The 18287-nt window shown below is 38.6% G+C and overlaps 2 protein-coding genes across 2 annotated transcripts; one reads left to right on the top strand and one right to left on the bottom strand.

Moving 5' to 3' along the window:
* Positions 1-43: 43 nt before the first annotated feature.
* On the top strand, positions 44-11295 carry zgc:55943 (uncharacterized protein LOC406337 homolog). The gene is made up of 6 exons (XM_023292561.3): positions 44-367; positions 1328-1466; positions 4534-4613; positions 5088-5158; positions 5261-5324; positions 10367-11295. Exons 2-6 carry the CDS (start codon positions 1376-1378, stop codon positions 10403-10405), a joined length of 345 nt encoding a protein of 114 aa, XP_023148329.1. The 5' UTR covers positions 44-367; positions 1328-1375; the 3' UTR covers positions 10406-11295.
* A 3456-nt stretch (positions 11296-14751) lies between these two features.
* On the bottom strand, positions 14752-17176 carry tsen15 (TSEN15 tRNA splicing endonuclease subunit). Its single transcript, XM_023292563.3, has 4 exons — positions 16986-17176; positions 16780-16861; positions 15648-15783; positions 14752-15566 (listed from the first exon to the last, which is right to left on the bottom strand). The coding sequence occupies exons 1-4, from the start codon at positions 17052-17054 to the stop codon at positions 15395-15397; spliced, it is 459 nt and encodes a 152-aa protein (XP_023148331.1). The 5' UTR covers positions 17055-17176; the 3' UTR covers positions 14752-15394.
* Positions 17177-18287: the final 1111 nt, after the last annotated feature.

The following is an 18287-nucleotide window of genomic DNA, read 5'->3' as shown; positions in this document are numbered from 1 at the left end:
GAGGCGCACGATTCATTTTTTCCACCGCATTTAAAGCGGTACGTTACGCTGCCGAAAGTCGCATGGACAAATTAAATGGATGTAGGTGTTTTTAGCTCAAAATATCCACTTCGAAACAGCTCGTGTTAGCCGCGGTTTGATCGGATTCGTCATTTTCTCCGAAGCTGATGCTCTTTTCTGAGTTTCCGAGGCCATGAGCTCCAGCGGTCCGACCAGACAGCTGGCAGACGGACTGACTGCAGCCCCACTGATGCCTGAGCTGAGCCCAGAGATGCAGATACGGTCTGGTTTGGTCCTCCGTCTGGACTAAAGCCTCTCTGAACTGATCCCAGAGGAAGGAGCTCTGAACCATGGATACACCTGAGAGGTACTTTTTTTTTTTTTTTTTTTTTAATAACTACAGTAATATCATTTGTGTAACGTATTGATTCCGTGTGCGTGATGTGGTCTCGGCTGCTGGTCGTGGAATGGCTGCTCTTTTCCCATCTTTTGTTATTATTTGTCTCCGATGTTGCAGAAAATAATGAGAAGATGGTGGTTGACATTTTGCAGCTTTAAAGGCAACTTGCACCTCGTTTCTCATGTTTATTCGCTTGCTCACAAATGCATTCAATCGCAGTGTGATGCCCGGGATGCAGCTTGGACCGGTATGAATGTAGGCTCCACGGTTAAGCCAATGGTGAGGAGGATAGTGAGTGATGGGTCAGGAGCAGCTGACTCTGCAGCTGGACTCTGCTGAGCGACCAGGGTGTTTGGGATCAACCATACGGGGATGAATCGCTGTGCATTTTCCAGAGCCTAATGCAAAAACGCTCAGGTCATGTAGCTTTAACACACTGCTGCGTTATAACGCCGGTGATGGGAACACTCGCTCGCAGCCAGTTTAATCCTCTGAGCTGCACAGAAACCCCCCATTCACCGCTGAAACGACCCGGCGGCTTGGCACAGTGGCATCCCAGCACGCTGAAAGGCCTTATTGTTGCGGTGCAGCTGGCACCGCCGTGCGCACGTTGTGATTGGTGTTTTCCCAGCCCGGCGTGTGCGTGATTCACGACCAGCCTAAACCCGTCGATTTTATTGTCTTTGCTCGAATAGATTGAGAGGCCGGCGTGTTTGAATGCTAGGGCGGGGCGCTTCATGACTAATTGATTATGAAAATAGTGATTCCCATGCAGAGGGATTTCTTCTTTCCTTCCCCAGAGACAGGAGCTTAATCAGGAGTGAGAAGAGGCTTTAATTTTTTATTTTTACGCACAAAGCAAGTTTCTGGAGTCCTGATCTGCACGTTTCCAGCCAAACACTGTTCCTCCCTCGTACCTGTGCCCAGGTGTGCCTGTCATGCTCGGGGCTGAGGAGAGCAGCTGAGGAGAAGGAGATGGGCTGCACCTCTGCTAAGCAGGTGTCTGCCGTGCCGAACGGTGAGGAGGGCCAGAATAAAGCCCACAGCAACGGAGACCTCCTGTCTGGTCAGTCTGTTCATTATTTTAGAGACTCACATTTCCCATGTACCTCTCTGATCAGGTGTAATTCCACTTTCTTATTTTCCTTTGGGGTTAGAGTGACCGTTTAAAAATGAGGTTGTAGTTTCTCAGACAAAGGTATTTCTGCATTTTTACCCAGTGGCACTTAAAGTGGATTCATTATTGGAAATAAAATAAATGCAAGCTTTATTTTTGAACCCTCGAAGACTTTGACATTGATTTTTATGGGACCTTTAGTTAGCGTTTTATTACAGGCAGTCATGCATGATGGTTCGAATAGAACTGTTCAGCTGTTCAAAAGCTTTGGTATACTAATATGAAGTTCCTATTCTAGTGATATTTTAAAGATACATTTCAAAACTTACACATTTTCAGTGCTTTTGGGTAGCTCTGAATGGTCCTAATTTTTAGTTAATAAGATTTATTTTATCTTAGATTTTGTTCTTATAAGTTGTAATCTTGTTTTTCCTGTTTTAATCCTGATTGTTAACATTTGCAGACCACATGAATAAACTGATTTGATACAATTGAAGCTACTAAGATAATTTTAAAGATAATTCTAGTGTACCTCTGCAATGAACAATTAATTTCACTATCAGTAAATGCAATAACATTTTGGTAACTGTTTGGTCAATAAAACATGTACAAATGTGAAAAATGCACGCTGTTTAAAACATTTTTTGACCAAGAGTAAAAACGATTGAGGTGGTAAATTTTAAATGAAAAAGCAGCTTATTTTGGCATAATAGTTTCTGATAAATTGCATTATGAATGTAGTTCATTATTCAACTTAAATATTTTGAGCTCTTCATAAATATACACCAAGCACTTAGTTTGGAACATCCTATTAATACTGCGTCAGTCCTCTCTTTCCTTTCAAACAGCCTCAGTTCTGCTCCATGTTAACATGACTGTATTACATTATTCCTGCAGATTTCTCAGCTGCAGATTTATGCTGCCAAGCTTTAGTTACAGTCTTTTGGCACATCCTAAAGGTGTCCTACTGGATTCAGATCTTCTCACCAGTTTGAGCTACTTTTACTTTGTAACATGGTGTGTTATCCTGCTGGCAGCAGCCATTAGATGATAGTAAAGTGTGGCCATAAAGAGTTGGGCGAAATGACTGCTATTTTGGCACACTGTTCATTTGATTCAGTTCTCCTAAAATATTCATTCTGATTCATTCACCAATTCGTTCAGCGGTACGTGGTGTATTTCAGTCTCTGCCAAGCTAAATGTCTCTTAATCTGTTATGAACAAGAATTAGCTTCACTCTCCAACTCAGTCACTCCTTCAGCTTTGGAGAGTATCAGCTTAACACACTATAATTAATACATGGTTAATTTATTGTAGATGTTTATAGTCAGTCCCAGGTTTAGCTTCAGGCTAATCATATGCTTGTTCAGTGTAGTAGCTTTCAAGTCACTTGTCTGACAATTCAAACAGACGAATGCCAAGATCTCATTTGTGCAGAGAAGTAAATGTTATTGTATAGTTCCTGAGAAACTCATTCCCCCCAACACAAACATCACACCACCAATGACCATGGTCAGCAACATTACTCAGAAAGCCTAACAACGATTAATTGGTAATGAAAGGCCAAAAGTGTGACCCAGACAAGATGATACTCACAGTTGTAAGAGAGGTTGTCTAAGTCACAAATGTGTACACAGACAGCTGTTGATACCATGGATGTGTAGTTGTTGTAACTGGACTAGTCCTCTAAGACATGTTTCATACATGCACAGTAGATTGTGGTCTGCATGTTCCTTACATGTGAACTGCTGCCCTTGTAGCGTAGTGACCACAAAAAACTGTACACTACTGTTCAAAAGTTTGGGATCACTTAGACATGTCCTTATTTTTTTAAAGAAAAGCATTTTTTTTTGCAATGAAGATAACATTAAATTAATCAGAAATACAGTCTAGACATTGTTAATGTGGTAAATGACTATTCTAGCTGGAAACGGCTGATTTTTAATGGAATATCTCCATAGGGGTATAGAGGAACATTTCCAGCAACCATCACTCCTGTGTTCTAATGCTACATTGTGTTAGCTAATGGTGTTGAAAGGCTAATTGATGATTAGAAAACTCTTGTGCAGTTATGTTAGCACATGAATAAAAGTGTGAGTTTTCATGGAAAACATGAAATTGTCTGGGTGACCCCAAACTTTTGAACGGTGGTGTATATCACTCAGTCGCTGTCAGAAACTCAAGTACTCACAAATATAGAAAGTACAGCAGTCAGTTCCAACCAGTCTGACCTTTCTGCTCTGACCTGTCTGATTAAGGAGGCATTTTCATTCACAGAAATGCTGCCTAGTGGAAGTGTTTGTTTGGGGATATTCACAATCAACAAAAGCTTATTTTTTATTATTCATTTTCAGTTATTTAAAACCAACTGGAGGCCAAATGGGACATAAAAGTGCTTCATGTATAATACAAAGTTTAAATGCAACCTTAATGGTCAGCAGTGATTAAAAGCACTTGAATGAATCTCTGACTAATGCTTTATTCATGCAAGATGTACATGATGCCACCATAATCTGTGACAAATGTCAGTGGGTTATCTCAGAGCTCAGCTATCATAGCAGGCGTTCAAGCTTCTACAGATAAACAACAAATAATATCTTACACAACATTAATCTCAAGTGTTATAACTGTACGTGTCCAACAGGCTGTCATTACCATGCTTCATATCTGCATTTTCATTTCCTCTTTTCTAAAAGCGTAGGAGTGGGATAGAGGAGGGGGCAGCACTTGTGTGAGAAAAATATGGAGAGGCAGAGAAAAGAGGCGAATCAGGCTGTCAGCTCATGTGTTTGCTGCTTGCCAACCATTGTTACGAGAGGATTTAGTCTGGAGCGTGAGAATTCAAGCACATAATTACTTTGCCAAGTACTGAACTATGAGAACTATTAACCTCAGAGGATTGTGGTGATCAGAGCGGCTGTGAGTGGGTCGTCCTCTGCGTTCCTGCCGCCGCTGACATGTATTAATAAGAGGAGATGTCCTCCTCTCTGCCTCTCTGTCTCCCACTCTGTCACAGATGAGTACAAGATGAAAGGAGTGGAAAAAGTCAAGTACATCAGTGGAGAAGAGGCAGGAGTGGACGGCCAGGACAGCACAGTGCGTGATTCCCCTTGTATTCTTTGTCCTCTCTTCTTTAAGTGTGTCTTACTAGGACACTTACTCATATTTAATTACGTCTTCTGCTTATCTTACTGTTACTGAAAAGGGTAAATTTGCAATTAGAATAAGTTCTGACACGAAGTTCATTTTCAGCTACATCTGATAACGTTTTAGAGGACCGTGCTGCATCTATTTGCATAATGACGAGAAGCAATAATGTGAGGAGATAGTGGTGTTTCTATGAATACCAGCCGTTTGTTATATAGCATTAGGTACTATTAGAAAGAAATACTTTCTAGTAGCTCATTTCAAAATGTTTTAATAATTCATTACAATTTATCTGTCAGTTCAAGCACTTATTTAATTATGTTTCATGCTCTGCCGTTCGTCATGAAACGTAAGACAATAATTTGATAGGATGACTGATTCATTTATGAGTGTGTGTGTGTGTGTGTGTGTGTTGTCCTGTAGGAGAAAAGTGCTCTCCTGGGTAAAGGTCAACACACAGATGAAACAGGATCAAACGGAAATGGAAAGATATTGTAAGTACTGACTAATGGTGTTGCTCAGTTTTGCTATGACAGTATTATTAATAAATGTTTTGTAGAAGGCTGTACTGTGAGACTATGTTGTCTTCCTTGCAGGAGCATCCACTCCTCAGAGAGCCAGCAGGAATTCTTCAGGATGTTGGACGAGAAAATTGAAAAGGTAAAAAACAGCACATCACGACTGGAGCATCGCTTTATGTTTTTGCGTTTTGGAACAAAGCCCCTGCTAAATTGACATAATGGAGGTTAATCCGATCACTGCTGCAAATCTGTGGCAAACGAGGACACGACAGATGATACTGCAAAACAGTCTCAATCTGTCACATCCAGTGTGTTCTGCCAGTGCAGCTATTTAAAGACTTACACGTGTTTTCTTGAGCTGCGAACTAAATGATTCTACTCTACTGTGATGAAACACATCGATTGATTGATTTCTTTATTTTCGTGTCATGTACACAACCATGAACAAACCCAATGTACCAGCATTGCAGCAATACATCCAAAACACACATTATTCTGCTGCTCTGTCCTTAAACTAAATATGTTGCCTTTTATCCCAGGCCTGGCAAAGAAATTCTGCCATGAAAAGGGTTCCTCTTCTAAAACATAACTCTAGTTTTTCATGGTCATCCAACCAAAAGAAACCAAAATAAATAGAGGGCATCTTACTGAAAAGTACCTCCCCGCTATCTTCATATACAGGACAGTAAAATATAAAATTAACCTCATTCTCAACTTCTCCTAAATTACACGGCAAACAAATTCTGTCCTTCTCTGGAGCAGCACTAAACCTCCCAGCCTCTAAAGCTAACGGTAATGTTCCTGAGCATAGCTGTGCACACAGGGATCTCTGTCTGTTACTTAAATTATATTTCATATAAGGTTCCACACTGTATCTGTCCTTTATAAGACAACAAATTCATAATTTTGGTTTGTACCAAATGTCAACAGACCATTTTTCTCATATTAGTCCTCATCTCCTGAATATCACAGAGTAGCCTATTATGAAAAATGAATGAGTTGTTCAAATGAAATAAAGATTTTAGCTCATTTGCCAGGGTTGATGATTGGAGATGCCCCAATTAAATATCTTTTTTGTGGTTCTGTGATTGGACATCTTCACCAGTCTATTTCCAAAGACGAAGCATTTGGCATTTATGTTTGGAGGTTCCAGCCCATAGCTCCAGTAATGGCCAAAACTGGAGATAAATTTGTTAAATATGGGCATTTCTTCCATATTTATGATAATCTGTACTCCATGTGTCTGAAATGGCTGAACAGGCTATGTAGTGATTTAAATAATTTGGAACCGTACAAGATCAACATTTTTATAGCAGCCAAAACCTTGTGTGTGTGTTCTGACCATAAGAACCACACCTGTAAAGCCTCTTTCAGGGTCATTGTTGGGGGAGAAAAAAGTACCTACTCCAGTGTAAGTACTTCAAAGCCGCCCTGAAAAACTGATGAATGGGTCTTGATACTGATTGGTTAAGCTCAGACATGACAAACACTAACTGGGTAAACTCTCGGAGGACAACAAGCACCATTTTTCTGCCTTCTTGACGTCATCATCGAGTAGCACTTTTCTCCTCTCTAACATCACCATCTTCAATGTAGAATTCACCATATCGGCTAACAAAACAAACTCTCCATTGTCCTATTTTCTACGTACTCACAGAACTGGGGATGCATTCAGTAACTACTAATTGTCATTGTTTTAGTTCACTTGGAATTGACGTCATGGTCAAAGTTGTTCGATATTACACTAAAGGCCAATTATAGGGGTGTTCCGGCAAACGTTTGCATCATCTCAAGCCTGCCCCGAGTTCCTGTAGTGAAAAGCCACCTATATATACTCATCTACATCATGTAATTTATATAGTTTAAAAAAAGTTAATTCCCATCTATTCACAGTTGGGGGGTCCACCTCCTTCAGCCCTCATCCTTAACTGTGAGTCTCATTTTCAAATATAGTGTGACTGAGACATCATTTATCACACCTAAGGCTATTTTTTGCTCAACCACTACTTAGTATTTTTCAGTTCTGGTGCAGTAGTCTACACACACGCGTTTGACATAGAAGCACCTTTATTATGTTTTTTTCAGCTTCAGACACTCTTTCTAACTAATGTTATGCTGCCACTCATAAACTAGCCCTACACTGTAAAAAAAAAAAAGAAGAAGTTGTTTTTACAGTAAAATTCCGGCAGCTGTGGTTGCCAGAACGCTAACGTACAATTACAGTAAAACATTTTCTACTTTTATGGTAAAGAAATGTATTTATTGTTGATTTTAGGGTTTAAAAATGTGCTTCATTTCATATTTTACTGTACAATAAAAAGTTTTAACCTTTAAAAATTTTGAAAATTTACATGAAAATACTATATAAAATAAAGTTTGTGTAACTTATTATAGATATTACAGCATTTTTCTGTTATCAGCACAACAGTTAGTGTATTTAACATTTAATATGTGTATTTTTAGGAAAAATTGCAGTTAAAGCTGTCATAAATATTAAATCATATGTCTGTTATTAACATAAAAGTGCATCAGTTTGACCAGTAACAAATTGTATTTTTTACATGTAATAAATACAGAAATTGCCATGTTACTTGTTATAAATATTGCAGCATGTTTGCATTAGCAGTAAAACAATATGCACATTTAACTAGGAAAAACTGTATTCTTTTCGCGAATTAAATGCAAAAATTACAGTACTGTCATAGATATTATGACATTTTTCCATTAAAAACTGTGCAGGAGTCAGGAAATGTATTTTGTCAAGAGAAAAAAAAAATCTAAAAAACACATTTTTTCCTCATTAACCTATTTACGGTGATTCAGTGTTATATAAACTGCATCAAACTGTTTCAGAGTTTACAGATTTTTACTGTAAAATGTACAGACATTTTTTACAGTGTACACTTTTTTGCACCCATATCACTTTGTTTTTTGGCAATATATTTTTCAGAATTATGCAGGTAAAATAACTAAGCTGGGGGTGAAGTTATGCCCAAAAGTAATATTGTTACTGAGAAGTAAATTACAAGTATTGTCTGTGCAGCCAAAGTCTAATAACAAATAAGAAATATCTTGTAGCTCTGTGTCCTCGAGCTCCGATGTTGTCCAAAAGCAAATGCATAAGTGAGTCACACTGTTGCACAGGCACTGTAGTCTATTTTGAGATGATCCCACATACACCATCCTGCTGCAGGAAACATTCACTACAGGGCTAAATCAGTATTAATCTGCAGCTAAAACGGTCCCTCACAAATGCAAAATAACTCCTGTTTTAGCAATGTTTACAGAAAACTGCAGTTGCCAGCTGATTGTGTTTTAGTTGTTCTGAAGACTAATGTCTCTAGAATAAACAACTTGCCAGAGTAAAAAGGTGTGAAAGTACTGAGAAGCAAACATACATACTGGCCACTGATTTTGGCTTCTAATTTGATTTGTTCGTCATAACGCAACAATAGTTCTATCTTTTCTGATTTTATGTCCCATTGCAATTTCATACATTTCTCAGAATGCCTTTCAATGGCTCCTAGAGAAGAGCTTGTCTTTTCAGTTTGGGGCTACAGACATATGTGTGTGCAGATGAAGATAGCAGTAGTATGAGCCACGTTTCTCTCCTCTAGATAGATGCGGCTGAGAATTCAATAATTCTCACAGCTGCATTGTAGTTTTGTTCTTTGGGATTACTAATGGTGAATAATTGTCCTCTTTCACAATGGCACCGGTGTATATGTTGTATCTGGAGAATGTGTTGAGTCTAGAAAGACCATCTTTCTCTTCTCTTCAAGGGCAACCACGGAAATAAGTCTTCAGTCGTAGTGTGTGTGATTTAATGACCTCTTAGTAACAAATCCAAGTGAAAAAAGTAATTTGATCTCAGGAGCCTGATTATATTATGTACCGTTTGTTTTGCACTGAGGTCATACTGCAAATATTTCAACAGAATATAGCTTTATCTTTATACTCTGGGGCTACAAAAAAATTCAATATCATTGCTTATTAACTTTCAACGTCATGTTACGGAATGTTGAAAATATCATGTTATAACAAAATGAGCTGTTGAATATTTACATGAAGCCTGTTCTCACTCCCACCACTTAGAATTGCATTTAAACCAACTAGATACCGTTGAACGTATTTTTTTCAACATGCTGGGTAGTGCCATAGACCTATAAAATTCCCTGAATGTCAGAAATAGTGTTGTCCCTGTTGCTAATTTTCAGGGAATAGAAAGTTTGCTTTGTAACACGCTTAATGTTGCGAAGGGGTGTATTTAAACACAAAGATGATCTTTTTCTAAACCTAACCAATGGCGCTTTTCCATTAGCACCTACTTGGCTCGACTCGGCTCGACTCTACTCGGTTTAGGTCGTTTTCCATTGCAACTGAGTACCACTTCATTGTGGGTGGAGTCATCATAGCACGGCGGCCCGGCCACAGAGTTAGCGTTGATGGCTAACTAGCTAGCTTATTGTCTTCATACAGGAGACAACAACGTTACTTTCAAAACATACTTGTTTGTTTAAAGTGAGCTTGCCTCCAATGGGATAAGTAATGTAAAAGATTCTTGAAGTCACAAAACGCTGGTTTTCGTGAAGGAGTCGCTCTCGTGTGTCGTGACTCTCTGTCCAATCAGTGGCCTGCACTCTGTAGACGTCAACATTATCGGCTCGACTCAGCTGACTTGGAACCCCGGCCGAGTAGGTACTGAAATAGTACCAGGTACTACGTCCTAATGGAAAACCTCACAAACCGAGTGGAGTCGAGCCAAGTAGGTGCTAATGGAAAAGCGCCACAAGTAGTTTGGTGACTAAACTTAACCAAAGAGTCAGTGAAAACACAGTCACAAAATAAAACTAAATTAAGTATAAAAATAGTTAGTCTGACACGAGCCTCAGTCTCCTGAGTGAAAGTCCTACAAAGTACACCAGCAGTACAACCCTCCAACCTCCTTATGCTGCTCTTTAAAACCGGAAAAACTCCTATAAGTCTATCAGCTTTAAATATTGACACAGATGGCACAGATTCCAAATGACACTTAGTATGTATCTCTGAGACGCCGTTAGCTTTGATTGCATTATTTGCTGTCCTGGGAACAAGTTGTATCTTAATACAGTAAATGAATAATAATACCGTGAGGCTGTTTAATTGGACTAATCCTTCTACATCTCCCAATGTCATATCCAGGGCCGGGACTACTGCTCAGAGGAGGAGGACATGACATAGCCCTGTTTTCGTGCACTCGTCAGCCGCAGTATGAAAGAACTGTCATTCCAGTGTTATGGATGGATCATAGAATGTGACACCATGTCCAGGAGGACTTGTTTTGACTGTCCCACAAGCCTGAGATAAATGGATTACTGACTGGAAACAAGCACCTTTTTGCTGTCACGCTCACAACCCGCTCGTCTGATCAACTCCGAGAAAGATTACAACCAAAATCAAAGTCTCCAAAGGGAGAGAAGGTTTAGGTTTACTTCCTCAGTAAAGCCTTTACACGATGATGGAGATCTCGCGATCTAACACTTTTCTTTCCCTGATGGGATAAACACAGCTGTCACTGAGACTTCTCGTCAACACGCAGACTGCTGTCGATATAATTTTCTGACAGGAGAAGCGGCTAGTGCTCTCATGGACACTCATAATGAAAATACCGTCCTCGCATCATTCTGAATATTTCATCCTTGAATGCCTCCCTGACAAGTCAACGGGTTGGAAACTTCCTGCATTCCAAGACACAGTACGAACCTCTTTTCTACAGTATGTTGGCCAGTACAGTGTGTTTGTCTGTCCATGTCCGTTTCTGTTACGATGTAGAGTATTTATGTTGAATAAGGCTCAGGGTTGAAGTGTTGTAATCTTTGTCTCATGTAGTCGAGTCCTTCTTTCATTAAGACACTGTTACACCATTAAAAAGACACTCATGCACTCACACACCAGGGTTACCGATGTTCCCTGCTTCAGTATCTGTCCCATCTAATCCTACAAGGTGGACACTGCAACGTCACATAGAAGTCCGATTCTATATTTCCTTCACCAGTGTTATATTGTTGTGTTCAGTCTCTATGTTGAATTTTTGGTTTTCTAGAAAAATAAAAAGTGTTTTCAGTAATTTATCCCCACAGTTGATGCTAGTGTGTTGTTCTACTGGCACCACAGGCAGAAGTGCAGCAAACACAAAACAACCTGCACGATAAATCATCAATCATCTACCAATTTAATACAGTTATTATTTATTTTCTGGTATGAAAATCAATATAACAGTACTGTATTTCCAGGTAGTAATTACGATGTAATCTGTATTATCTATAATGCAAACTTGCACTGCTGATAAGAAACTTGAATTGGGTGATAAAATTATTAGTGGACAGCCTGAATTATACAAGTATTATACAGTAATTTTACTTTCTATCAAAATAATAAGACACTGCTCAGTTGTTTTGCTGTCATGGTACAAGCATTCACTTTGTACAGCTGTATTTAATGACACAAAAATGATGCAAAAAATCTGTTAATGTCTCATGAAAAGAGCAACATGCAATTGCCTTGACCCTGAAGATCATTTCCTGCATTTTTTAAATTTTTTTATTTTATTGGTGTCATCCTGAGAATGGGGCCTTCATCATTAGTGTTCCTAGTGTGATAGGCGACACTACTTATGTAATATCAGGTAAAACCCACCCACGTATCGCCAACACTCATACAGATACCACTATAATACAAAAGCCTAATGTGTTCACAAAAAGAAACATAGAAAGCAAGCTTGTGAGTGTTGCTGCTCTTGTAAAATCATCTACAAATGATGGAAATTGTACTGATCGAGTTATACTGCACTGTATGCTAAATCTTAGCCTTTCAAAAACAAAAAGCCAGTTAATTATATAATGAAATAAATGCCAGAACAAATACAGAACAAGTAAATAATGTGCTAGCTGTCAGTCAGTGAATGATGGCTACTAATAGACCATCATTTAATAAGGTAAGTCAATGAATAAGTTATTTAGATGTGTGTTCCGTAGAAATAACCCATTCCTGCATTAAGATGGTTTAGGGGGAAAAAAACACATGGTTGCTTTCACTAAAATCAGCAGATCTGTGAAGTCTACTCCCCTCTCTCCATGCACTCTCTCTACTTACTGCAGCATGAGCACACCAGCTCACCCATGACCCCTATCAAATAGCGTAAAACTACTCTACAGCACACAATGAAAAGTTGCAATATTGGGGGTAATTACAATAATACAGGTTTAAACCAGAAAGTGATTCCGAAGAGGAATAATAATAAGGAAATCCTCATCACACAAGCTGACTGCAATGATTTCTTATATGTTTATAGCATATAAAACTCTGGAAATCTGAATCTGTGCTTTTGACATTATCATCAGAAGGCTGCAGTTTAAAGGTGGAAATGCTCAACCATGGTGTTGACTGTTTATTTCACTCATGATGTGTCTTCAGGCATATAAAACACCATATGTACACTGTAAACAAGATTTAAAAAGACCACCTAAGGAAAGTCGTTGAAATTTATATGTATCACTAAAACACACATTGGCAATAATAATAATATGTGTGAACTGAAATATTTTACTGGATTAATGTGACGTGATCCAAAGAGACCAATCTCACTCCAAGCTGAACAAACTGCAGCCCTGAACTTTGCAAAAGCTGTTTGTTCTGCCATTTATTTAGTTTCTTCATGCGTATGTTATTGATGTCACTGGCATATTTATTTATACGAGTTTTAATAAAACGATATATTCCGTTTTAAGGATGCGGGGAAGTCCCGTTACTTAAAACAAACACAAACGTAAGACAAACATGTGAATGATTTTCCCACGTATTTATAGAGCCAGCTTCCACTGGCGGAGGGAAAAGTAGTTCCTATTAGTCAGATGCTATTTGGACTAAAAACGGGTGGCAATAGATCAGTATCGATCAGCAGTTATACCATTTTAGTTAAAGTTACATAAGTGATAATATAAGGGAGACAGTTTACTGTAGAAACAATAAACGTATCGGTGCTCTCTGGTGGAACAACAGGCGGCACTGTTTCAAATCTATGTAAACACACATTTTGAATTCTGTGCAGCAGTTTCTACATATACGCCAACATTGATAATTACAAGGGATAAAAATTTAGATAAATAAGAAAGTCTCTGCTTTTAAAAAAGAGCTGAATATGAGAGTAGGACGGGACAAATTAGAAGAAAACCACTTACTTCAGGTGACCATATCGTCATTGACGTCACCTAGCCTAGCATGCTAATAAATGACGTTGGTTAGCATAGCGTGCTAACAGCAACATAAAGTTGGTTAGCATGCTAATAGCAACATCAAGTTGGTTAGCTACATTTTTACACAAGAATATATAGTCAAAATCCTTATAAACACACAAAAAATTATTAAACCTACCTTATTTTGCCTTTGGACAGGAGCTAACTCAAGGCAAATTCCACATTTTCTGTTACATTTGTAGCTAATTTCTTTAACATTTACTGTTTACTCTCAGGCTATCAGTTACCTTTTGTCAGGTCTGACAGAGGCCCTTTCCAGATGACACTTAAGTTTATAAAAAAATGATAAAATAGAAAACAAAAAGTAATTTATTTATTTACGGGTTTCTTTCATAATTTTATTTAAGATATCTTTATTAAAACTGTGGATGGCACATATTAATTATATAAACAAATCTCGATATACATTATATTGTATATATTTTTTATCTTCTCTTTCTTTACCAGCCTTTAAAATCTGTAAAGACTGGGCTGCAGTAGTAAAAAAAAAATAAAAATCAGAGGTTGTAAACCAATAAGGTCCCAATCAAAGACTGAACCCAGTTTGTTTTTAAAAGATGGATGTGGCAAGCATAGTGTCATCCATTGGTGTGTGGACTACTGCTTTAAAGCTTTGAATGTGTTACAATATACACAGTACCATACTACTCCATACAGAAGGCCAGAAAATGATTTATCATGTCCCAACACATAGCATACTAAATGTAGTATGGCAAAAACTATGATGCCCTACAACATCTGGTTGGATTTAGCAGTTTGCAAGCCAGCATGGTTTTCTGGCCATTCTGACCCACAATCCTCTGTTACATCACATACGACATGGTGTCTTGCGATAGTATAAACAAGCTTAAGAGTGTAGACAGATTAGGTACTGTAACGGATATGAGGAAGGTGCAATATTATGACAAAGTAGTATGTCCTAATTGTATGACCTGCATGAAACAGTGCATACTTTGTACAAGAAGCTGCAGTACATACTGAAATGGGGGGAAAAGTATGTGATATGGAATGCAGAACTAGGGTTTCGCATTTATCTGTCGAAAACATAGTCTTTTGACATTGGACACCCTACAAGTCAAGTGTGGATCTGATTAAGAACTTACAAACACTAAACATAGGTAATATGGTAGTGATTTGTCAATCACAAGGCCACCACACCATAACATGAACCCTGCTTCATCGTCTATTTTAGCCTAAATGGGACCATAAGTTAGGAAATGAACATCATGTTGTATTGAAGGTGATGTAAATGTACTGTTTGAGACCATGAACTCATTTGGAAAATGTTTACTGAAGTAACAAATTAAATGAGAAGTAGCATCAGCCCCCTGCTGGCTGTTAGAAAGAATGCAGATTTAAGGCATTTCCATTATGGCTTCACATTTCAGACCTGGAGGCTTTTTTTATATAGTCTATGATTTTGTGGGAGGCATCAGACCACATAAAGTAGTGTTTGGTGAATATATTCCTGTTTGCATACGTCACAACAAGCCTCTCAAACACGGCAGTACCCTCCAGGGTGTCACAAGAATTTAACAGAATTGCAGAGATGAAAAATAAAAACTTTAAAAATAATGTTATTTCTTCAGTTTACACATATCTGCTCTTTTTTCTTCAGCCATGCAGAGGATAAGTCACAGCTTTTGTTTCCAGATGTCACTAAGGTAAAAAATGTTGATATCCCCTTCACTGGTTCGATGTAGCCATTGGTTTCTTAGTGAGAGGGACTAACAAGGGTGGACCTAACAGCCACATATACCACCTGGAGGGGTGCTGACACATCTCCATATGGGAGCTCCACAGTGACAGTGCATCTTTGTGCTGATTTTAGAAGTAGCTCACAAGCACAGACTGACCACTCGGCTGTCACCTCATCCTTTCTTCTCCTCTATGGTTCATCATCTTCACCATCAGCTGCTCAGCGCTGCTGCCGTCTCTTCCGGTGCTGCCGACGTCCCACATCCTGAAAAGGTCCTGCAGGAGGGTCCGGTGTCACCAGTCCGTCAGTCATCCTCTGGTAGACCAGGGTGGAGTCAGCTGCTACAGCACACAGCAGCACAGGAAAACCTCTGTCCAGCACCTGACGTATGCTGCAGGGTGGGGAGGAGAAAGAAACTAAGTTTGGAAATATTAGGGAAGGCAGCATGTGAAATTCAGGGAGCTTCTTTCACCTTCTGTGGCTCAGAGATCGATGAACTGGCAGCGGAAAGATGGTCTGAACAGGTGCTCCTTCCTTCTCCTTCGCTTCCAGTAAAACCATCTGCAGCTCAGGACTCTTCACACAAGACACCTCTTTCCACCGACGGACTGCAGAAACACAGTGTTAGTTACATCCATACTGATACTCCGGCTGCTTATGTGTCATTTAAAAACACTCCAGTGACTGCTGAATGTGATACTTTTTTTAATGAGATGAACATGATTCATATTTCTTTCTACCAGTTTAGAATAGGAATAATAATAATTCACAAAGGCTGCAGACTAGGATGTATGTTATGCAGCATGGCTGACCCAGACTCTCAACTGTCAAATCAGTGATCAGTGATTATTGGACTGAAGCACTATAAAAAAAATTACATCACAAATTATTTATCCTCCCCAAATCATTCAGCCCCAAATAAGAGTATGTTTTTTTCTACCTGACTCTTTTTGCATATTACTCTCCAAGTGTCAGGCACAAATTTGAGGTTTGCAGTGAGGTTTAATTTGTAAATATGTCCAAACTGTGTGGAGTTACACAACATATCTGCTGAAACCAAAAAATGCTAACTTGATATTTGTCAAGACTTACCCGACTGTATCCAATTCTAAAACATTTAGTTAATTCTTTATTCTTTTCTTTAAAATTTCTCACTTGTATTGATCTTGCTATGTACATTTGAGGGAGTGGAAATGAATTATCTCCTGTATGTCTAATTCAGTAAATGTGGTGTTTTCATCTCCTTTGGACCACACTCAGAAACACTGAAGTGATTACTGAAAATGCTAAATTCTGCAAACACAAATTTATACCACTTTACACCTTGAATTGTAAAGGACAACTCTTTTACTTTACCTTGTGCATATTTAACATGGGCAGCTTTTAGACAACACAAATAAAATAAAATACAATGGATTCTGTACTTTTCCTACAGAATTACAATAAAAGTAGGAAGGAGCTGTAGATTAAATAGTTGTGTTTTGTTTTAAAAAACGAGGTTGAAAAGAAAGAAATCTCGTCTTCCACCTTGTTAAATGACTGTCTGCATCACACACAAACCAAACATCTGTCAGAGTGTCTCCTGTCAGTATCTTTAGACTCACCCTCAGTCAGATCCATGTAGACCAGAAAGGCTGCATGGAGCTGCTCGCTGTCTCCGACCTCCAGATCCTTCATCTGCTGATACTGACACAAGAACAGACGCTGGTTACTGCAGCTGACAACAGCAACACACTGTCAGACTGCACCAACATCAGACTACACCACCATCGGCTGCTGTAAAACCATAGACCGTATGTGTAAAACTCACCGCTGGATGCTGGAGGATCCAGTTAGTAGTTTGATCACACATGTCCGCTGCCTCTAAAGCTGCCCTCATCTACACTGATACCACAAATATCGACTCATTAACTCCCAGTCTGATCTCACGGCATCCTGTTGCTGTAATTACTGCGTGGTTGAGCTGTGTTTTCAGCGTGTTTTGCCGGCGTGCTGCAGCAAAAGTCGTCCGGGTGGAAACATTAGTTCGTTATTCATCGCAGCAGCTGCCTGACAGACCAAACTCAGAGCGAAAAAGCCCAATTAGAGTCCTTTCTGCTTATAATGTTCCATAATTAGGTTGTAGATGTTTCACAACGCAAAATATATTAGTCAACAACAACAACTATAATAAAAATAGAAACTTTTGATTTGATTATATTCAATTTTAATGCCATTGCACAGAGTATCTGTACAACAAAGTGTAGTTTAGCAACTAACCAGAAGTACAAAAGCAGCAGTAAGTAATTTCTTCATAATATTGATAATAATAATAATAATTATTATTACTATTATTATTTTACAGTATAGGTGTATACAGCATGTTGCAATATAAACAGAATGAACAGTATGGACAGAATGCTCTGAACACAATAATATATGAATATGTAGAGCAGGAGTGTAAAACATGCAGCCTGTCAAAATCGGCCCTCCATAGGGTCCAATCCAGCTCACAGGATGACTTTGTAAAGTGTAAAAAATTACAGAGAAGACATTAACTGCAAATTGTAAATTTGTAAAACTATACATTTAAAATAATTTCTAGACCAGGATAAGTTGTTTTCATCATAAAGTAAAATACTGGACTGATCATTGTCCTTTTGTCATTTTGTGTCGCATTTTTGTAATATTTTGTCTTGTTTTTGTAGTTTTTTTTGTCTGATTTTTGTCATTTGTCTCATGTTTTTGTCGTTTTTTGTTTCCTTTTTGTCTCGCTTATATTTTTTTGTCTTATTTTTGTCATTTTGTGTTCTGCTTTATTCATTGTTTTGTGTATTTTTTTAGATTATGTGTGTGTGTGTGTGTGTGTGTGTGTGTGTGTGTGTGTGTGTGTGTGTGTGTGTGTGTGTGTGTGTGTGTGTGTGTGTGTGTATATATATATTTTTTCTTTATGTGTTTTACAGGGTTAAGTGGGATTTTTCATGCAGGACCTTCACCTGTAATTTTTACATTGTCGTATTGCTACTTTAACATAAGTAAAGGATCTGAATACTTCCTCCACCTCTTTCTGGGTCTAACTTCAGGTTCCTTCACTCTCTCTCTCTCTCTCTCTCTCTCACTCTGTGTGTGTGTT

Source organism: Amphiprion ocellaris, chromosome 10, assembly GCF_022539595.1.
Source record: "Amphiprion ocellaris isolate individual 3 ecotype Okinawa chromosome 10, ASM2253959v1, whole genome shotgun sequence".
In the NCBI taxonomy this organism is placed as follows: domain Eukaryota; kingdom Metazoa; phylum Chordata; class Actinopteri; family Pomacentridae; genus Amphiprion; species Amphiprion ocellaris.
The sequence above is the reverse complement of the archived record's forward strand: the minus strand, read 5'-3'. Positions and strand labels throughout refer to the sequence as shown.